Source organism: Capricornis sumatraensis, chromosome 2 (assembly GCF_032405125.1).
Source record: "Capricornis sumatraensis isolate serow.1 chromosome 2, serow.2, whole genome shotgun sequence".
NCBI lineage: Eukaryota > Metazoa > Chordata > Mammalia > Artiodactyla > Bovidae > Capricornis > Capricornis sumatraensis.
In genome coordinates this window covers 111,713,620-111,736,587 of record NC_091070.1, presented here as the reverse complement: position 1 = coordinate 111,736,587, position 22,968 = coordinate 111,713,620, and the positions used below count along the sequence as shown (strand labels likewise).

At 42.6% G+C, this 22,968-nt stretch overlaps 1 protein-coding gene and 1 pseudogene across 1 annotated transcript; both read left to right on the top strand.

Moving 5' to 3' along the window:
- The first annotated feature begins 11,613 nt into the window (after window positions 1-11,613).
- APCS (amyloid P component, serum) lies at window positions 11,614-12,396 on the top strand. Its single transcript, XM_068966189.1, has 2 exons — window positions 11,614-11,677; window positions 11,786-12,396. Exons 1-2 carry the CDS (start codon window positions 11,614-11,616, stop codon window positions 12,394-12,396), a joined length of 675 nt encoding a protein of 224 aa, XP_068822290.1.
- Window positions 12,397-21,177: 8,781 nt separating this feature from the next.
- Window positions 21,178-22,098, top strand: LOC138074072 (putative olfactory receptor 10J6; annotated as a pseudogene).
- The last annotated feature ends 870 nt before the right edge of the window (window positions 22,099-22,968 follow it).

Genomic DNA, 22,968 nt, shown 5'->3' with positions numbered 1-22,968 from the left:
ACAAAGAAAAATACAAACACAAGGCCTTGTACTTTGTAGATGCTCTTAAGTTCATCCATCCAAAGTTGTGTTACGAGCCCCGTGCCAGGTACCAGGAATACAGAGATGGATGCAGCATGCCTGTCCTTCAGGTTCCTTCACATCTGAGCTAGCCATGCCATTCCCTTTGTTTACCATCATCCTTCTCACCCTACTCAACTTCAGTTCACTTAGTTGAACACTCTAATCCTTCACTGTGACTTCATCCTCTCCTGAATTACACCAGGTAGAACTGAGTGCTCATTCCTTTGTGCACAAACTCTCCCTCAACACCCTCTACCCCCCTCATCTCCCTAGTTGTGTGCCCATCCCAGCTTCTGCATACAGACACTCCTCAGAGATACTGTGAATCCAGTTCCAGATCACCAAAATAAAATGAATACCACAATAAAGGGATCCACACAAATTTTTTGGTTTCTCAAGAACATATAGATGCTATGTTTACACTAGACTGTATTTTATTAAGTGTGCAATAGCTTTATGTTTAGAAAAACAATGTAGATAGCTTAATTAAAAAGGAATCCAATTGGGAAAACGGTGCCGACTGACTTGCTCAACACAGGTTGCTGCAAACCTTCAATTTGTAAGAAAGAAAACACAGTATCTTCAAAGCACAATAAAGCAAAGAGCAATAAAGAAATATGCCTAATTTTTTATGTGGTGGTCTCTCTCTTGAGAGCCTGAATTCCTTAGGGATACAGAATCTATCTCCTTAGGACAGTGATTGACACATTATAAATACTCAGCACCTAGATTTTGAGTGAAAGTATGACAAATTTTCTGCTAAAAGATACATATACATCCCTAATAGAATACACCATGATAAATAATACTAAAATACTTAAAATATGTGCAAACAACTATGTCAGCAGACAGAAAGGAGCAACTAGTGCTGTCTGGGTTGGGCAGGAGTGGAAGAGAGAGAATAGCTGTTAGTGATGCTGATCATAATCAGTCCTGAATATTCATTGGAAGGACTGATGCTGAAGCTGAAGCTCCAATACTTGGGCCACCTGATGCGAAGAACTGACTCATTGGAAAAGACCCTGATGCTGGGAAAGATTGAAGGCAGAAGGATAAGGGAACAACAGAGGATGAGATGGTTGGATGGCATCACCAACTCGAAGGACATGAGTTTGAGCAAACTCCAGGAGTTGGTGATGGACAGGGAAGCCTAACGTGCTGTAGTCCGCGGGGTCACACATAGTCAGACATGACTGAGTGACTGAACTAACTGATGATGATGAAGGCAGCTCTGATCAATATATTTTCTATTATGCACTCTTGTCACTCCCCTCTAGCCACACAGGACTTCCTGTCATTTCTCAAACATTCTGGGATTTCCCTGACTTAAGCTTTTGAATTGTTTTGTGATGATTTGGATCAAGGTGTATTTATAGATGTGTGTGTGTGTGTGTGTGTGTGTGTGTGTGAATGCATGCATATAGCATCACAAAATATACTACTTACTATGGGTCTGAGTCAAAATAGCTTTACAAAACCCTAGTCTAGAGCAATCGATATTTATCTTTGGCAGATCAGAGACTTCTCTGAAAATCTGATGAAAAATGCACATGTGCCCATGCTCACAATACTTTGCACACAATTTCAGAGAGTTCACAAATGCCTTTAAACCTATTCGGGAACCCCTTAAGGATCTGTGGACTTCAGCTTCAGAACTGCCCTTTATGGTACATCGGGTGCTGATCCTAAGACACTGGCGTCACCTATTAATCCTCCCAGTCTCCTGTGTGAAACAAACAAGAAATTCCAGGAGAAGGCAACCACTAATGCCTGAAACTCTTGACCTTAAGCAGTCTGTTGAAGAAAGGAAAATCACACATGGCCAAAATGTACCTCAATCCTAATTTTGAGGTTAAAAATATGACAAGAGTTCTCAAAATGGAAGATGGAAAGACTGACCTTGGAGTTGAAATAGCAATGTGTCATTTATATCCAAAATATAGGAATATGTAAAAAATAGATGTCACTATACTAGCTTTTTCCAACAAATTTTCTAGTTCTAACAGTGGAAGTATATAAAAGTTTCTTAATTAAACACATAACCACCCGTCTAAGAAAAAAACTGTAATATATGAACAAAGAAGAGCTCTTCAGAGCAAGAACTCTACTGGGAAAAACCATGGGACAGAAATAAACATATAGCCCGCACTTACCTAGCAGAAGGAAAAATGGGCATTTATTTAAGTTTAATTTATTGGAAAATGCTCGCAAAGAGCAATCAAAGTCACTTGCCCAGAATTAACCACATCTACTCCAAATAGCTACCACATAGCCACTATGGAATTAACAATTCTCAAAGGCTTTAGAGGAACAAGAAGACAAACTTTTTAAAAAGCATTCTACATGAAGACATCGTTCCTTGAGAAGAGACACCCCCCTTTTCTCCTTGTGCCATTTCCAAGGCTATAATAATACTCTCACTTTAAAGGGACTTTTCCTCCTATAAAACTAGAGGATACTCCACCTAAATACACACTTTAAGTGGGGATGGATTCATGGAAAGAAGGGTCTCTCTTGTTGCAACTGTTTTTCAATCAGCAAATGGTTAAGGAGGTGAGTGAGTGAGTGAAAGTTGCTCAGTCATATCCAACTCTTTGCGACCCCATGGACTGTAGCCCACCAGGCTCTCCTCTGTCCATGGGATTCTCCAGGCAAGAATAATGGAGTGGGTTGCCGCTCCTTTCTCCAGGGGATCTTCCCAAAGCAGCGATGGTGAAGGAAAGTCTTTTTGAAATAGCTATTAAGGATCATATAACTGAGATCATGGACATGGGGCAGGTCTCAGGTGGCCCATGGGATCCTTTAACTGAAGTCACTGCTGTCACTGTCACTACATCTGTGCCATGCACGGACAAAAGGCAAGCAGCAAATGGTCAAGTGAAGTGGAAGCCAGGAGGATTTTCAATTAACATGCTCCTCCGTAAAAAGAAGTCATCAAAGTTCTCCTGGAGTATTACTGTCTCTGTAAAGTCCTGTGCACCCCAATCAGAAAGCCTGGCTCTTGCCTTCTTTATAGAGAATAAGTAGAAGAGCAGGCTAAGTCTGTGAACCAGCTCACAACACAGCTTTCTGTTTGGTCTACTCGTGAGCTGTGAAATGTCTGTAAGCGGGAAAAAACACTGGCCAGGACTAAAGGTCTCCTGATGAAATGAGTCAACCTGTTAAGTAATGCTTGTGTCCACAACTCTGCACATGGTATGCTTGGCCTCTGCGTACCCAGCACTGTAAACAGCAAGGTCCACCAGCATATGACAATGGTGTAGATCTCTGAGATGGTCTGTGTCCTACTGAATTGACCAGTTCGGGCTTGAGTTAAGTGACAGGCACAACCACACCAGACAATGACCACGGTGAGGTGGGACACACAGGAGGCAAAGCCCCGAGCTGAGGCAATCCAAAGCATAGTGGAAGTGATGAGGGCGTTGATGCAAGCCCAGGAACGCCTGAATGTATGTGTGGGAAATAAATGGTTTATGTCATGGATAGCAGTGGCAATAAAGGAAAGTTTAATATACTTTAGCATCACAGAAGTATAAAAGGAGCAGAGATGATATCTAGATAACTACTACACCTGGGCCAATACTAAATAAAACACACACCAAGGGGGCACACACCCGCTTGTTCACAAATTTTACATCTCAGGGATTTTCACATGACCACACAACAGCTGGTGGTGGTGAAGAAGACAAAAAACAGAAAGAAGGACATAGACAATGTGGTTAAAGCCAGGACAGGGCTGCTCCCTGATGAAGTGAAGATAATGTACAACAACGCTCACAAAGCTGGAGAGGCCAGCCAGGTGAGCTCTGCCAGCTTCTGTGAGGCTCTTTCTCTGTATTTTGCAGTTTTACGGATGTGAATTAAATGGCTGAACAAGGGGAACTTCTCTTGTCCTGACATGGACTCTAGGTCCTAGGCAGAAACATGGCATAGGGCAGAACAAGAGGACAAGTGCGGAACAAGACAGCTTGAGCTAAGACTTCTGCCAGCGCCCAGCTGAGACACCTCCCCCTGTTTTCTCAATGCTTGTGTTCTCTGTAAAACTATAGACTCAGAAGTATATTCCTATATAGAGGGAGTCTTCACTTCAACAGACTTAAGACTCAGTTACACTGAGTTCCTGCCATTATTTTTTTTCTTCTTTTCATAGCACCTCCCCAAGATGCTATACTCACAAAAGGTTGATGAAGAAACAGCAAGGAGATGCTTATGGCCAATGGGTTATAAGGAATAGAAAGGAAATAATTCTAATGGATCAAAAAATCCACTTCATCAATTAAGGTATATTTTTATAAATATGAGAATGGAGATGAGTGATTCTAAATAAATGAGTGATAATTCAGGGATGTAAAGGACAAAGGCCGAGAAATGAATACTGTGACATTCTGGAGGGGCATGACAGTTGAATTCTGAATTCAGACGTGAGATTTCATTGAGGGAGGCTGATCTAGACAGAGGGCTGAACGCAAAAGTAGATAGGAGACGACAAATTTATCAGGCAGCTTCTTTTACCAACAAACCCTGAAACTACAAACAGAGAACTGAGATCAAGGGAAGACTCCTGTATCAGCAAGACCTGGAAAGGAAGAGGTGGGTTTGTGATGCTGCCAGAATTGGGAAGGGGAGGCAGGAGTCAGCCAACATCTGCCTGGAGCCTGGCATTTAGAGTCTGAAATAGCTTCTTTAGTGGAAAGGTCAGTCATAATCTCAGGTGAACACTGATTTTTCTCTGTCATTGGATGAAATGTTATGGGGTGAGAAGCAGAAACACAATAGCCTCTCTGTCAAAAACAGACAATCTATAATCTGCATGGAAAACACACAATGGATCCCAAGTCCCCTGTAGAAGTCTTGCTTCTTTCCTTTTGTTCCTTGTCAGAATTACTGCACAGGTTCCTAAGGAAAGGAAGACCTCCCTTTTCCTCCCTCCATCATCGCCTGCAACCTGGCTTCTGCCACATTCACTTTAAGGAAATTGCTCTTTCAAAGGTCACCGATGATGTTTTTATTGCTAAATCCAGCATCCTCTCTACTTAGATCTGATGCATTTAATACCAGTGGACACTGCCTCCTAGAAACTTGCACTAACTTGGTTTCCATGACACTATACACTCCATCCTTCTCTCTGTAAACTGTTTTTTTGTCTCTCTCTCTGACTCTTCTCTTGTTTCCAACTCCACAAAAGCAAATGCTCCCCTACATCAATGCGTGGTTCCCTGACCTTTGCTCTCCTCTCCCTTCCACTGAAAGAGATCACCTATTTTCGTTTCATCATCACTTATATGTTGATTCCTCTGAAGCTTGTATTTCTAATCCCAAGTGGCACTCACATATGTCAAATTCTCCACTGGCCTGTTCTATATGTAGATCATACTATCATTTCAAATTTAGCATTTTAGGAATCAAATAATCATTTACCCTGTGCCTCTTCCAAATGAACGTCCTCTCAATTGTTCTATCTGCATTAAAAGGACCATGTTTTTCCAAATTATATGCAATCAGAAATGTAGAGTAAAACCTAATTCAGTTCCATATTCTATTTATCTTTTTTTTTTTTAATCTCAGGTTTGCCCTTTTACTTTTACCATAAGACCCTGCCACCAGTCTGAAATTGTTTACCTTTGATTTTATTCAATCAGCTCTCAGGATGATAATCAGTTACTCTTAATGTCTCCACTGCCTCTTTTCATCTGCTACAAATGCATGCCCTTGAGTTTCCTTACGGCCAACAGAACACATGCAAATAATTCTTTGTTCACACCAAAATCTGTACTCTTCTCCAACCTCATATTCTTTTCTCCCATCTGTCTCTTCCTTTCCAGTCTTTCCCAGGGGTTACTGCGACTTTATGTCTTCTATAAATACCCCAGGCCTTAGAAGGTATCTTTCAAGCATTTTTTAATCCCTTGGTAACTGAAAGGAGCCTGGCGGGCTACAGTTCTTGGGGTTGCAAAGAATCAAACACAACTGAGCAATTAACACACAAGACACGACTTTCAGTTACATGCACGTCTCTGCCTTTTTCCAAATCTGAGTTTGTGCCATGCCCTTTCTGTGGCACTGCCAGTGCTCTATTCTCCCATCCTCTCCAAAGGCACGTTTTATTGTGTGCCAGCTGAGGGCATCAGGACAATACTGCCTGAGGCACACCAGTGACCTGCCTCTTTCCAGTGCTTTCCATCTTTACTCCCCTATCCTCGGCCTTTCCAGAGCTACCCAGACAGGAACCAGCACTTCTCACCTAAACTTTCCCTGGCAAGAAGGCACCCAGAAGCCTCTCAGCAACCACAGGGACTGGTTCACCTTGAAAACTCGACCTGGTTCTAAAGACTCAGGATTCATTGTCCTATATTCTGACATCAGGACCTTCCTTCCTGCAACAGAAAGAATCCAGATTTTCCACTTTGACTACTACCGAAGCTCAGGCTGTTTTCTTCCAAGGACTAGAAAACATATTCCAGAGAAGGAAATTAAAGAACAGAATCAGGCCCCACCTCTCCTTCTGTTTTCCTGTTCTACTCTCAAACCTACTTTCTAGCCCTGCTGGTCTTTTCACAGGGACTGAACATACTCTGCATTCAGATGCTTATATCTTTCCTTTTCTCCTTGGCTTTTCGCTTCTCTTCTTTTCACAGCTATTTGTAAGGCTTCCCCAGACAGCTATTTTGCTTTTTTGCATTTCTTTTCCATGGGGATGATCTTGATCCCTGTCTTCTGTACAATGTCACGAACCTCATTCCATAGTTCATCAGGCACTCTATCTATCAGATCTAGCTATGGTTTCTCCAGTAGTCATGTATGGATGTGAGAGTTGGACTGTGAAGAAGGCTGAGCACCGAAGAATTGATGCTTTTGAACTGTGGTGTTGGAGAAGACTCTTGAGAGTCCCTTGGACTGCAAGGAGATCCAACCAGTCCATTCTGAAGGAGATCAACCCTGGGATTTCTTTGGAAGGAATGATGCTAAAGCTGAAACTCCAGTACTGTGGCCACCTCATGCGAAGAGTTGACTCATTGGAAAAGACTTTGATGATGGGAGGGATTGGGTGCAGGAGAAGAAGGGGATGACAGAGGATGAGATGGCTTGATGGCATCACGGACTCGATGGACGTGAGTCTAAGTGAACTCCAAGAGTTAGTGATGGACAAGCAGGCCTGGCGTGCTGTGTGATTCATGGGGTTGCAGAGAGTCGGACACGACTGAGCAACTGAACTGAACTGAACATACTCTTTTCACATCCAGCTATAAACTCTGGCACTCGATCCCAGTACCATATTCCTAGGCCAGCTCCACACCCACATCTCCCATTAGAGGGGACTCTTTCACATTGATTTCCAAACCATCTTTGGTTGACAGAATGATATTTCATAATTTCTGATGAAAACTAGAAACAGCTGGTGAACCCTATATTCTCTAAATTTCATGGCATACATTAACTAACATATGGGAAGGGGAAGAGCCTAGTACCTGGATTCCCAGTAAAAGTAGCATCCCATTTCCTATTTCCAGCAGATCTTCTTATGTTACTTAAGTGGATTCGTGGTTTTGGTTGTTACTAAAATGTCTTCCCTGGTGGTCCAGTGGCTAAGAATCCATGTTCCCAGTGCAAGGGGCCTGGGTTCGATCTCTGGTCAGGGAATTATATCTTTTGACGCTCCCTGGTGGTCTAGTGGTTAGGATTTGGCGCTCTCACCGCGGCAGCCCAGGTTCAATTCCCGGTCAAGGAAGCCTTTCTTCTTCCTCTCCGCCTGCCACCTCGCCCGCGACCCTCCTACCATTTAGGGCTTCCCTGGTGGCTCAGAGGTTAAAGCGTCTGCCTGCAATGCAGGAGACCCAGTTTCGATCCCTGGGTCAGGAAGATGCCCTGGAGAAGGAAATGGGTGAACTAGAAATAAATAAGACCTAATACTCAGCTTCAATTAAGAGAGGATAAGAGATACATATGGGCTTTCCTGTTGGCTCAGATGGTAAAGAATCCTGCCTGAAATGCGGGAGACCTGGGTTCAGTCCCTGGGTTGGGAAGATCCCCTGGAGAAGGGCATGGCAACCCACTCCAGTATTCTTGCCTGGAGAATCCCCATGGACAAAGGAGCCTAAAGGGCTACAGCCCATGGTTTTGCAAAGAGTCAGTCATGACTGAAAGACTAAGCACAAGAGATAAATGCACTAACATCTATAAATATGGGAAAGACACAGTGACATCCATAAAAGCTTCAAAATTACAACAATAATCATCCAGACACCATTCCATGAACTTTATGCTTATTATAATATCTCATTTATGCTCACAATAACACTGTGAGGTGGAAAGGTTTATCTTTGTTTTGCAGAAAAGGAAAGGAAGGTTCAGAGAGGCTGAGTAGCTTTCACAATAGTCAACCACTAGCAAATTTTACTCCAAAGTCTTTGATCCTAACCTCACGGGGAGTTGGAAAGAAGTGAAATAATGTTTAATTGAGACATCAAGGATATCTTCATGAAATGAATCACTTTAGAGGTTGATTTTGAACAGTAGTTAGGATTTTACAAAACAGAGATGGATAAAGAAAATTCAAGACAAAATGAAAGCAAAAAAAAAAAAAAAAAGAAGGAAATCAGGTATGTATGAAAAACAGCAATTAGAGGTATTTGATTGAGAGATTAAGCCTAGGATGGAGCCAGACTGTGAAAGGCACTGGCTTTCAAGCTGAAGGATCTCCATTTAATTATGAGACAATAAGGTGTATAATCCCAACTCCAACTAACCCTTACTGTGCCACAAGCCATATAAGGTTTTACCACCTGGGGTTTAGCTTAGAAAAAACTAGAGAGTGGGAACTGTCCATAGCTGAGCAGTAGAAGGATAATTTGAACAATGGCAGAGAGTGTTTTTGGTGGCAATTAAAAAGGCTGACCAGAAGGTCTTCCATAAGCTGAGAGAAGAGGAAATGAACAAGAGACTGCACAGGAGGATGAACACAAAGATTCCATAGAATTTAGGGACAGGAAAAAGGGAGATAATGCAGCAAGAAACGAGAGCTTTCGTTTGATATCTTAGAGGCAGAGCAGGTTTGAGTTGTGGCCAAAGCATAACAGTTTAAGTAGCAGCAGAGGGGATGAAGATAGAGGTCACTGGGGTTGTGCCAGGGTAGGTCACCACTCAACCTCCAGGACCTAGTGTAGTCCCTGGGCATTAATACTTGTTGCAAGTGTAATATATTAATGGAGTTATCACCAAAGATGAATACACATGAACCCTCAATGGCCAGGGACCCAAAGAGGAAGAGAGGAAAACCAAGTGAGATGCTGACATCTCTGCAAATAGTAAACAGGTTACAAGAAAAATCAGTTGCAGTGAGGCATGGAAAACTCTGGCATAACGAAACACCATGATAAGCATGATAGTGGCCATGGAAGCTGGAATCTGCTAGGAGTATGAAATGCTCACCTGCTGAATTAACTAGCCCTCAAATTGGACAGTACTGGACTTTCAGGTCCATGCCCAGCTGTCACTAAATTTAAAAGCTTTTACACAGCAGACAAAACCATAAACAAAATGAAAAGACATCCCACAAAATGGGAGAAAATACTTGCAAACAAAGCAATCAACAAAGGATTAGTCTCCAAAATATAAAAACAGCTCATGCAGCACAATGTTAAAACAACACACGACCCAATCAAAAACTGGTCAGAAGATCTACGTAGACCTTTCTTCAAAGAAGACAAACTAATGGCCAAGAGGCACATGGAAAGATGCTCAGCACCACTATTCATTAGAGAAATGCAAATCAAACCACAAGGAGACATCACCTCATACCAGTCAGAATGGCTATCGTTTAAAGGTCTATAAACAACAAATGCTGATCAGGGGTGGAGAGAAGGGAACCCTCCTACACAGTTGGTGGGAATGTAAATTGATACAGCCACTCGGAAAATAGTGTGGAGGTTCCTTAAAAAACTAAAAGTAGGGTTTCCCTGGTGGTCCAGTGGTTAAGAATCCATCTTGCAATGCAAAGGACACTGGCTTGATCCCTGGTCCAGGAAGATACCATAGGCCTTAGCTGTGTGCCACAACTTGCAAGCCTGTACTCTAGAGCCTACAAGCCACAACCACTGAGCCCACGTGCTGCAACTACTGAAGCCTGAGCACCAAGAACTCATGCTCTGCAACAAGAGAATCCATGGCAATGAGGAACCCGCACACTGAGACACGGGAGCCCCACCAGCTGCAGCTAGAGAAGGCCGTGGGCAGCAGCAAAGACCAGCCACAATCCAAAAAATAATGTCAATAAATTTTTTGAAACTAAAAGTAGAACTGCCATATGAACCAACAATCCCACTTCTGGGCATATATCTGGAGAGAACCACAATTTGAAAAGACACCTGCACCCCAATATTCATTGAAGCATTATACACGATAGCCAGGACAGAGAAGCAACCTGGATGTCCACTGATAGCGGAATGGAGAAAGAAGACATAGGACATATACACAAGGGAATATTGGTGGCCATAAAAAAGAAGAAAATGATACCATTTACAGTGACACGGATGGACCTAGAGATGATCGTACCAAGTGAACTAAGTCAGAGAAAAACAATATCATATGCTTTCACTTACATGTGGAATCTAAAACAACGGTACAGATGAACTTATTTACAGAACAGAGATAAGTCACAGTTGTAGAAAACAAATTTATAGTTTCCAAGAGGGAAGGAGTTGGGGAGATAAACTGGGAGATTGGGGTTGACGTATACATACTACGATATATAAAATAGATAACTAAAAAGAACCTACCTACCATATAGCACAGAGAACTCTACTTAATACATTGTAATAACCTATATGGGAATAAAATCTAAAAGAGAGTGAATATATCTATACCTGATTCACTTGGCTGTACAGCAGAAATTAACATTGTGAATCAAATATTCCAATAAAACTTAATTTAAAAAAAAAGAAACACCATGATAATGAAAAGAAGAAACAGAGCTGAGTGACAGAGACTGAAAGCACTAATCATCAGGGAGACAGAAAATACAGATACTCTAATGCTCTCACTCCCCTTAGCAGTAAACATGGAATTAATCAAAGATGAAGAGATTCCAAGGTTTTCAGTAGAAATCAGAATTCCAGAATTTCCACAAGCAGAAGACACAGGGCCATCAGACTGAAGGACCCCTGAAGAGTGGAGTCAGGCCCTCTGGATGTGCCCAGCATGGCCTCTCATCTCTTCCATAACACTACTCTTCACCCCACTCTCTGCCAGCACCAGAATCTGGGTCACAGTGGGGTGGAGCTCTGGCCATCCCCCGTGTCTAATAAGTAACTCCCAATTGACTTTCCAGCTCTTCCTTCCCCACCAATAGGTCTGACCGTTGGCATCAGAAGGCAGGCCTGGAAAATCACTCACAGTTATTGGTGCTCTCCACCCCCATCCTCACCTGGAGGTGCATATAAACCCTGAAGAGCCTGAGATCTAAGAATGTGAAGCTCAGAAACTGGGTGAACCACTATGCTCTCTATACCCTCATCCTGGTCATTGCTGCTGCTATAACAGCCCCAGGCCAAGAACATGAACAAGCTGATGCCTTGGGTCTCTGTCCTCGTCATCCTCCCAGAAGCCTTTGCTCAGACAGGTAGCGTGGTCAGGGTATGATCCAGGAACATGAGATGAGAAAAGATTGAATGTTCTTTTTCCCCTGCATTTATAGTAAAGGTCACTGTTTCTCCCCGTCTGTCCACAGACCTCAGAGGGAAGGTATTTGTGTTCCCTAGAGAATCTTCCATTGACCATGTGACCCTGATCACAAAGCTGGAGAAACCTCTGAAGAACTTGACCTTGTGTCTCCGAGCCTATAGTGACCTCTCCCGGGCCTACAGCCTCTTCTCCTACAACATCTACGGCAAGGATAATGAGCTACTCGTTTTTAAAAACAGAATTGGAGAGTACAGTCTATACATTGGAAAAGCCAAAGTTACTGTTAGAGCTACCGAGGAGTTCCCCAGCCCAGTGCACATCTGTACCAGCTGGGAGTCTTCCACAGGCATCGCTGAATTCTGGGTCAACGGGAAGCCACTGATGAAAAGGGGCCTGAAACAAGGTTATTCTGTGGGATCTTACCCCAAGATTGTCCTGGGGCAAGAGCAGGATTCCTATGGAGGAGGGTTTGGTAAGAGCCAGTCCTTTATGGGAGAGATTGGGGATTTATACATGTGGGACTCTGTCCTGTCGCCGGAAGAAATCCTACTTGTGTACCAGGGTTCCTCACTCATCAACCCCACCATCCTGGACTGGCAGGCTTTGAAATATGAAACTAAAGGCTATGTTATTGTCAAGCCCCTGGTGTGGGGCTGAGGTCTGGAATCAACAAAAGCACTTGAAAATGCAACAACCAATACCCAAGAGTTCTGCCTAAAGCAACTGGACACTAAATTGTAGATCTATAGCTCTTTCTTCTTTGAATTTCCCATCTACAAGTATGCCTAATTAAAAAAATGTACTCTGCCACCTGCATTTGTTTAGTGCTTGTCATAGTCCCAAACATTTTCTCTTATATCTACTTATTTGAAAATTGGTATTTAATTAACCAGAAAAATCAGCCTGCAAATTATGAGGAGGGAAATCTTTAAGTAACTAAAAAGACATGTCAGAGCATCCAATGAGTATGGTCAGTAGCAACACTTACAAGCAACTAATAATCATTGCATTAACAATTTGAAATTCATGTGGAGTTGCAACAGAAATCCTTCTATTTAGTTTTACAGCTACAAAATCAAAAAGAGGTCTGAGCTTCTGCCAAGAAGACAACTATAATGAGATAAGCAAGCAACAGTTGAGAACTTGATAGCAAGTGATGAGATGGGGAAAAAAATTAGAACCAGCAGGAATGAAAACTAAAAATGTTTAAGAGTCTGGATCATTTTGGGTAAAGGCAAACATGCCTTTTTTTTTTTTTTTCCTCAAAAATCCCAGTGGTACCATACAATGACTGATTTCCATAATACTGTCCTGAAGTCATCAAGGATCTTGCTCACATGAATTCCCAGGTGAAAATCCTTCCATGGATCCCCACTTCACACAGGATGTAACTTAAAGCCTTTGACATGCCCCCCATTAACTGGTCTCAGCTTATCTCTTTATGATACAACTCTTAGCACAGCAATAGGCATCCCAATTACAACACTACAAAATAATTATCAGATGCTATTATTAGTAGTTATCTTCATTATTATTAAAACTATGGAGCAGAGTGTCTGGCATATCCTCAACAGATATGAATTCCCTTCTCAGAGAAGCAAGGACTCCAAAGAAAGTTTGGCTGCATATGAGAAATAAGCCAGGCTTTGCCCACAGATAACAGAACATGAAGTGAAAGGAAGTCAGAAAGGCAGCATCCAGTAGCGCTTCAGAATAACCAAGTGATTACTTCTTTTCTTCATTTTTCTTTTTTCCCAAGTGATTACTTCTAACTCGTGTCCATTCACCCAGGATGGACAAAGAGGCAGGCACAGACACAGTAAAGCAGGCTGGAGCTTTCAACAACATGGCCCCAGGGCTGGTCATACCGGAAGACTCTATAAAGGAGTTTTCCCTAATGAGAGTGTTTGCAACTTTCTCTGTTTTATATGTGAAACTCCATGGAGAGCTCTGAGGTTAAAGCAATGAGGTCTGCTTGGGCTTGGGATATGCCTTAGCTCAGAGTGAGGATTTTAAGAAAAGATTTTCTCTTTTCTTCACTAGAAAGCACCCAGTATGTAGTCACCTTAGAAGAGCAACATGGAGACTTTCTAGGTATCCATGGTACTTCTTCTTATTTAGAAAGAACACGTGTCCAAGAACACTCAAAGAGAAGGAAAGCTGAAACATGATCTCAGTCACCTTTAATTCTTACCATGTCGTCATGCTAAGTCGATTCAGTCTTGTCTGACTCTTTGCAGCCCTGTGGACCGTCATTCACCAGGCTCCTCTGTCCATGGGATTCTTCTGGCAAAAATACTGGAGTGGGTTCCCATGACTTCCTCCAGGAGATCTTCCCAACCCAGGGATCTAGCCCTTGTCTCGTAACATCTCCTGCATTTTCAGGTGAGTTATTTACCATTAGCACCACCTGGGCATATGACTAAATAGCTGATTAACTTATAAACTAAACTCCATTTGTGTTCCAGAATTTTCCATCGAGGTTTTCTCTGGCTGTGACTATTCTTCTGTGAGTTCAATATGGGAGATGCCCAAGGATTTCATCATACACTGGGACAGTAATCAAACACACACGTCATGTCACATACAACCACAGGATCCAAAGCAAAACTAATCTGATGTTACTAGTAAGTTACACTAAGGTCCATAGTCTACAAGGGGCTGATCCAACTGTGTCTGGAGCAAGGAGGCAAAGGCAAATATTTCATCCAGAGCTCCAGAGTTCTAGCTGCTACAGCAACTTCTCACTGTAACTTCATGGGGTTCTTAGGATCAGAAGTGATGATACGACACCTACTCAGTACATGTTCCAGCACCATGTAGGTGCAGAAAGCTATGACAAACCTAAACAGTGTATTAAAAAGCAAAGACATCACTTTGCCAACAGAAGTCCATATAGTCAAAGCTATGGTTTTTTCCAGCAGTCATGTATGGATGTAAGAGGTGGACCAAAAAGAACGCTGAGTGCCAAAGAATTGATGCTTTCAAATCGTGGTGCTTGGAGAAGACTCTTGAGAGAGTCCTTTGGACAGCAGGGAGATCAAACTAGTCAGTCTTAAAGATTTCCTGAATATACATTGTAAGGACTGATGGTGTGATACTCCAATCCTTTGGCCACCTGATGCAAAGAGCTGACTCATTGGAAAAGACCCTGATGCTGGGAAAGATTGAAGGCAAAAGAAGAGGGCAACAGAGGATGAGATTGGTTAGATAGCTTCACCAACTCAGTGGACATGAATGTAAGCAAACGCCAGGAGATAGTGAAAGACAAGGAAGCCTGGCACACTGCAGTTCATGGGGTCACAAAGAGTCAGACACAATATAGCAACTGAACAACAAGTGCTAAGTGTCAGCTATGACACGAAAGAGACCGAGAGCTACTACCTAAATCTTTAGATCATCTGCCTTAACTTCTTGGCATATTCCTACAAACAGAAAAATTCATGCTCTATTTTCAGCCTCTGCTCCCAAACCTACCCCTTACCTAACCAAACCCATGTATGCCCCCTGTTAGTAGCAGAAATAGGGTAAAGCTCTTCACACAGACATTGAGAGTCATCACATCTGACTTTTATACATTTTTATTGAGAGTAACTAAGCAAGGGCAACACACTAACACAGATTCAAATGAACAGAAGATAGTGCCATGTGACATTCAACACATCTTTGTCTGAAGTGAGCTATTTTTCTCCAGGAGAGAAAGAAAAAGTCAGGCCATGTGAGACCAGAGCTTGCCCAGTGTTCCCGGCATGATCCAATTGTAATGAGATATACGGGCTCATTTCAGGATTCTGACTCCATTCAGACCCATGGGATACACAGTAAGTCTCTTGGCAAATAAACCCAGGAGACAAGAGCTAGACAACTGAATTCTCCTGAGAGTCTCCGCAGATCAGACTTTAAAGGGATGGCTCCTTGAAGGTCAGATTTACTCAGTGCGAGTGTGTCACTTTATGTTTCAGCCAAAGTGCAGTGAACTGTGAGTGATCTAATAATGTAGTAAGGCTGACTTAGACCCTAATATGGAGAAGGCAATGGCACCCCACTCCAGTACTCTTGCCTGGAAAATCCCATGGATGGAGGAGCCTGGTAGGCTGCAGTCCATGGGGTCACTAAGAGTCAGACACGACTGAGCGACTTCACTTTCACTTTTCACTTTCATGCACTGGAGAAGGAAATGGCATCCCACTCCAGTATTCTTGCCTGGAGAATCCCAGGGATGGGGGAGCCTGGTGGGCTGCCATCTATGGGGTCGCACAGAGTCGGACACGACTGAAGTGACTTAGCAGCAGCAGCAGCAGACCCTAATAAGGCTGAGTTTCGTATGATATTAAGATTCTACTAGGGCTTCCCTGGTAGCTCAGGTGGTAAAGAATCTGCCAGAAATGCAGGAGATCCTGGTTCTATTATTTATTCTAGCAAAAAATAACAATCAGTTTTCTTAGCATTGCAGTGACTTCTTGTAAATAAGTCATAATTGCCTGCTCTGCCCTATAACCAGAAAAGAGCACAGGCAGATTCTACAGATTCAAGAAGGTAAGGGGATGGATTCTCCTGGGTATGGGAAGGCTTCTGTTCCAAAGACAAGTCATCACTCTCTTGTTTATTCAAATACTTCACATAATCATCAGTTTCTTAAGAAGTCAGTTCCTCCATTCCTGGCACCTTACATCTATTTTCTTTAATGAAAGGAAAAGAAAGGACAGGACAAGATGGAAAGCCTGGCAAAAGACAACGTCTTTTTTTTTTTTTTTAGCAGCACGACTCCTTTTAACTCAAAATACAATTATAGAGACTTAGCCTACCTTGCATAGTTTATTTTTTTAAACACAGATTCAGTTTCTAGGCACAGATTTTGCTTATAAAGATCTAGATATTTTTAAGAATCCATGGGTTTTGTCATAATTTCTTCCCTTTGCAAATGGTATTTCCTTTACACCCTCAAATTGTGCTTTTCCCCTCTATCTTATTTTTCTTTTTCCTCTAGTCAGAATATCGGCTTCATGACTAAAATTTTGATGCATGAGCACATTTCAGTATCCTTACTCCCCCACAGGGTTTTTGTCCTTCTGGAGTGTTTAAATCATTTTGAAAGCTCCTTTCTGTTCTATACTGTGCTTTTGAGATTGTCTCCTAGCATGTCACTTACACAGAAACGCCCCTAGGGTTCCAGCGCAGAGAGGACCCAGATTTGGATGGCAGAGGGCTGCTACGCCATTGCCCAGCTGCAGTCACTCTGGCTGGGCTGGCTCACAAGAGTAACCAGGATGAAGACAGGGGGCGATCATCTGGTGCTAACAGTATCCTTAAGTTCACTGACACCTGTTCTAACTGCTGAGAATGCAACCCAGCCATTCTCTACCAGTATAACCAACCCCACCCCCCACCCCCATTCCACACACCACTTCAGCACTGTGGTGCCCTCTGCAACTTCTCCTCTCCCAAGGCAAACACTGGGGACTGCTCACTGAATTGACTCCAGGTAAGAATGCAATGCAATTTACTCCCACATCCCATACTTCCCCGTCTCCTTCACTGGGGCCTCCCTCACCTCCAGAGGCAGTTAGCAGCCTTCTGCTGGTTATTTCAACAACACCTATCTTTACAGTAACAATTTTGGATCGTGCTTTTTAAAGACAGGTTAAAAATGAGATAGGAAGCAACTGCCCTTCATCTTCCGTCTCATTCCTTCATGCTACAACATCCCTGAAGATGTGACAAGATGGAGTGACCACACCCTGGAACTCCTGGAATGGAGAACAATCGTTGGGAAGAACGCTTGGAAAATCATTCCTAGTGTGATAAGCATATGACACCCAGCCTGGGAAGTACAGCCAGTCACCAAAGTACACTGTGCTCAGTCGTTCGGTCATGTCTGACTCTTTGCGATCCCATGGACTGGAGCCTCTGTCCATGGAATTCCCCAGGCAAGAATACTGGAGTAGGTTGCCATTTCCTCCTCTAGGGGATCTTTCCAATCCAGGGATTGAACCCAGGTCTCCTACATTGCAGGCAGATTCTTTACTGTCTGAGCCAACAGGAAGCCACTGCTATGCTCAGTCGCTCAATGGTGTCCAACTCTTCGTGACACCATGGACTGTACCCTGCCAGGCTCCTCTGTCCAAGGGGATTCTCCGGGCAAGAATACTGGAGTTGGGCTGCCATGCCCTCCTACAGGGGATCTTCTCAACCCAGAGATTGAACCCAGGTCTCCCTCACTGCAGGCACATTCTTTACTGTTTGAGTCACAGAGAAGCCTGCACTTTATGGAGGGTGAATCCCAGTTACTGCAGCGCTATTTGTTTATTTTGTCTGAAGGGAATGTTGAGGCTTGGGCTGTACTTGAGTTACTCAGGCAGAAGAAATGATAGCTCCCTCTAGTGACAGGGTTTCACCCTTCCCTCTACTACGCACCTTGCCTCTAAATAAATGCAACATGGAGAGAACACTGCTTTGAACATTTGCATTGAACATTTGCATTATATACTCCCACACGTCTTGATCTGGCCTTCTTTTTGCATTTTTTTGCCATGTTCTAAGAATATCCTGCCTTAAGATAGTCTTTCATTGTCTGTGCAATCCAATTCAAATGTGCACCAAAGGCAATAAACTTATTTCTCCCCTCTCTTTTTTCTCCAGGGCTTTTGTACCTGGGCCACATTCCCTGGTCATCAGCCATCCTCTTTATAACTTTATAATTTCTTTGAAGAAGGTAACTCTATAATTACCTGAGGCATGCTTAACAACAAATCTGGCTGATTTGGGGTGAAAGCAGTACTTTTCAGGCCCTAAAGACTCCATGGATTTTTTTTTCTTTTCTTTTCTCTTCTCTTTCTCTTTCAACTCAATTTAGCTTACTGTTGTCTTTTTTCTTCTCTGGCTCCAAATATGCCTGCAGCTTTGGTGGCTCAATATCTCCTTAACTATTTTTTGTAACTCATTGCAATAGGTTCATCAGGAAAGGGGGAAAGCACATAAGAATTGATGTTGTCATCGATAACATGTTAAAAGTTCTGTTTCCTCCCTGTAATCTGGCTTTCCAGTCCAAGCCTCTACTGAAATTGGCCAGTACATCACCAGTGACCTCTTTCTTACTCGATTTAATATCTGTTTTCAGCTGTCATCCTCATTTACCTTCTCCGTACTATGAGCTATAGTTTTATACTCAGAGTTAAAATAATTTAAAATAAGGCCCATAATCCTCATTGTCAACACAGCCATTTAAAAAGTTTCGTATAATCTCACCCCTACTTGAACATAATGATTAACACATAATATGAGCTGTGTATTCTTTCAGATGTCTTGCATATATAAAAATATGCATTCACACACACACACACACACACACACACACACACATTTTTAACCATATGGCAGCACACCATGTTATTGTTCTTTAAATAGCTTTTTTTTTTTTTTTTTGCTTTTCATGCATTCCACACGTCTGTCTATGGTAATGCACCAGAGCAGCATTGTTCATCACAACTTTCACCAAGGAAGGAAATGCTTGATATGTGTGCTGCCCAACAGAGTAGCCACTAGTCACATGTTCCTTTTTCCTACTTGAAATGTGGCTACCGTGACTGATGAACTGAATTTTTCCTTTAAGGAGCCACAGCTGTATGACTCTCATTCTTCCTGAAAAGCTTAGAGTTGCACTGACACTCTCTTTCATCTCTATCTATCCAATTGGTATCTCTGCAGCCTTTTTAATACAAGTTACTTTTTTTTAGTAGCACACTCATTTCTACTTTATTTTGTTAATATTTATTCTTGACTGTGTCGGGTCTTAGTTGCAGCACATGGGATCAACGTTGTGGCATGTGGTATCAGCAAACAGGCTCTTTGTTGCAGCTCACAGACTTAGTTGTTCCACAGCATGTGGGATCTTAAGTTCCCAGATCAGGGAACAAACCCATGTCCTCTGCACTGGATCACCTAACAATGGATCACCAAGGAAGTCCCCCTCATTTCTACTCTAAATGTCTGCCTCCTTCTTTTCCATGATGGAGTACTGTCCAGAATATCCACATTTTTGGGTATTGTGCTTCCTAGATTCCCAGGAAAGATTCACTAAGAATCTAGATTCCTAGATGGCTAGTAGAAGTTTTCCAGATTTTCTAAAATCCTCCAGCTTGCTCGTATGACCTTGTTCCTTGTGGAAAGTGGTTCAAACTACCATTTGAAATATGGTGGCAATCCCAGAGTCCCTCACCAAATTTCCAGGAAATACTGTGCGTGCTTGCAAGGTAGAACAGAGCAAGAGAGGTCCTTGTGTTTCTTCCAGTCATTACCAGCAAGAAGGTTTTCTTCCTGCCTCTGGATTTCATCTCTTGCACATGGTACCCTTTTTCTACATGGCCATCACCCACCTCTCTCCACTTCCCAAATACCACTAATTCAAGACTGTACACATGACAACTTTAGATGAAGGTTTAGGGCTCTTGGGAAACTTTAAAACACAACATTGTTTAGCAAAAGGAGAAGAGGGTTGCAGAGGATGACATGGTTAGATAGCATCACTGAGTCAATGGATATGAAATTGAGCAAACTCCAGGAGACAGTGGAGGACCGGGAAGACTGACATGCTGCAGTCCATGGGGTCGCAGAATAAGACAAGACTTAGCAATTGAACAACAAAAATATAATTTAGCAAACAATTTTAAATCAATCATTACAATGTTTTGATTGCTATTTCCTTTATTCAAGGTCCAGCCTTCTGACATGTTGCTGATCCTCCTCTTTTCCAACAATTTCCCCTTTTCTCCATTAGTTTACTCACCCCTAAACCCTCAAATCCCTGTTAATACTTTCACAGCAAAGCGACTTTGCCAATGGTCTGTCTCACCTAGACCGTCTGGGCTGAGCCCCAAATGCTTCATCTTCACTCCTGCTAACGTGTCCCTAAAGACCAGCTCTCCTGAGATTAATTCTGTACACTGTTCTCAGAAATTTCTCCCAAGTGGCACCAGTGATTTTAATTCAGTAAGTCTAACTCTCTCATCTCCATTTTGTTTTCCCAACTTCTCATACTTTCCCTAGAAGAGAAAGGCAAAGCTAGGATGTATACACTCAAGTTACTGTGGCTTACATGTCATTAAAACAAAACAGCCTTTCATCCACTCTCTACAAAAACAACATATTCCAGGATAAGAACCTGAAAGAACGTGTGCAGTAGTCTCACATACTGGTCATTCCTTAGAGGCTTAACAAAAGATAAAGGAGACAGCAAAACCTGAAAAATGGGAGGGGGCTAAAGAAGACATAAAGCTATGCCGGCACCCTACCTACTGATCATACAGTGAGGAAATCGACTCACGTGTGCGTATCTGTCTGTCCTCTACACCCTTCTCTTTATCCCTGTTCAAGACTCCTCACCACAATGGGAATTTCTCCATGTTGACTCCCTGCATTGCTCTCAGACACTGAAACTGAAGAATGCAGAGAAAAATCCTCACAGAAGTGACAGAGTTCATTTTCCTAGGATTCTCCAGATTCCATGAACAGCAGATTACCCTCTTCATGGTTCTTCTCATCCTGTACATCACCCTTGGCTGGCAATGCCGTCATAGTGAGCACCATCCGCATTGATCATCACCTCCACACTCCCATGCACTTCTTCCTAAGAATTCTGGCGAGTTCAAAGACCACGTACACACTGATCACCATTCCACGGACACTCTGACCTCGTAGCCCAGAACCAGCCAATCTCCCTGGCAGGATGTACCATTCCAATATTCTTCTTTCTTACCTTAGCCATCAACAACTGCTTTCTGCTCATGGGGGGTATGACCACTATGTGGCCGTCTGCAACCTTTTGAGATACACACTCATCATGAGCAAGAGGGTGTGCATCCAGCTGATGAGTGGAGACTGCAGCATTGGCTTGGCCATGGCAGCTGTCCATTAACCATATTTACTTTACCTTTCCATCACAGGGTGGTGGGTCATTTCTTCTGTGATACTCTCCCTGTCATAAAATTCTCCTGTATTGATACCACTATCAATGAGACCATCGATTTTGTAGTTGTCAGTGTATCTGTGACCCTGGTTACTATGCATCTGGTCTTCACCTCCTATATTCTCATCATCTCCACCATCCTCTAGATCACCTCAACCGAAGGCCAGAAGATGCCCTTTGCCACCTGCGCCTCCCACCTCACTGTGGTCATTGTTCACTATCGCTGTGCCTCCATTGCCAACGTCAAGCCAAAGTCAGAAAACTCTGTAGAGCAAGGCCTCCTTCTCTCAGTGACCTACACCATCATCACTCCTCTGCCAAACCCTGTGGTTTACAGTCTGAGGAACAAGGAGGTCAAGGATGCCCTGCGCAGAGCTATGGGCAGAAACATTTCTTAATCCATCAACCCTTTTTATAAAGAACAGTATGTATTCTTGATGCATTCAACCTCAAGTCTGTCCTGTGCAATCTGTCCTGTAATGAGCTGTGCATATCTTGCTTCAACACCTTCACTACAAAATTTGTCAACTTTGTCTCCATATATTTCAAACTTTTGTCCAAGCATTGTCCATTTTTTGAGTATATAAGAGGTCAGGGAAGATGGGTATGCTTTTTTAAAAGGCACATCCAAATTTTCAGGGTAGGGCAGCAGACTTCTTTAAAGCATATTAATGTGAGTATTTTATGTTTGAAAAAATTTTAATCTCTGTTACTTTCATAATACAACCTACAGAAAATAAAACTTGGGCAAAATCTTCCCAGCAGATAAGAATAGTCAGTGGTAATGAAGAAAAGTAAATCAGAACCTTTGAGAAAGGTGAGATGTGTGTTGTTTTTTTTTTAATTAATAAAGTTTGAAATCACCGATTTAGTCCTCAGAACTTCAGTCTTTATTATTTGGTTTATGCTAGAGCCTTTGCTTCCATCCAGTATCTTCAGAGTGTTCGGTTCAGTTCAGTTGCTCAGTCGTGTCCGACTCTTTGCGACCCCATGAATCGCAGAGTGTTAGCCAGAGCTATAAATTGTGAACAACTCTCAGCTCTCTAATCTGACTGTGTTAGTCCATTCTCTCAGCTGCTGCTTCTCTTCATGGAATCAGTTTCTGTCTAATCATTATGAAGAATAATGAATTGGTCAAAAAGAGCCATAGATTTTTGGACCATAAAGATACTCTTTGCTGGCACACACCATGGCACTTCCTGGATAGTACCTTAAAGAAGAATTAGAACAAAACCAACAGCACCAGTAGTCAGAAGTAGTTCAGAGAT

Bases quoted from the DNA above. Each gene is read 5' to 3' on its own strand.
- APCS (XM_068966189.1), top strand. From the start codon at position 11,614: ATGAACAAGCTGATGCCTTGGGTCTCTGTCCTCGTCATCCTCCCAGAA. The intron at 11,678-11,785 runs GTAGCGTGGTCA...GTCTGTCCACAG, and splicing joins AGAAGCCTTTGCTCAGACAG to ACCTCAGAGGGAAGGTATTT.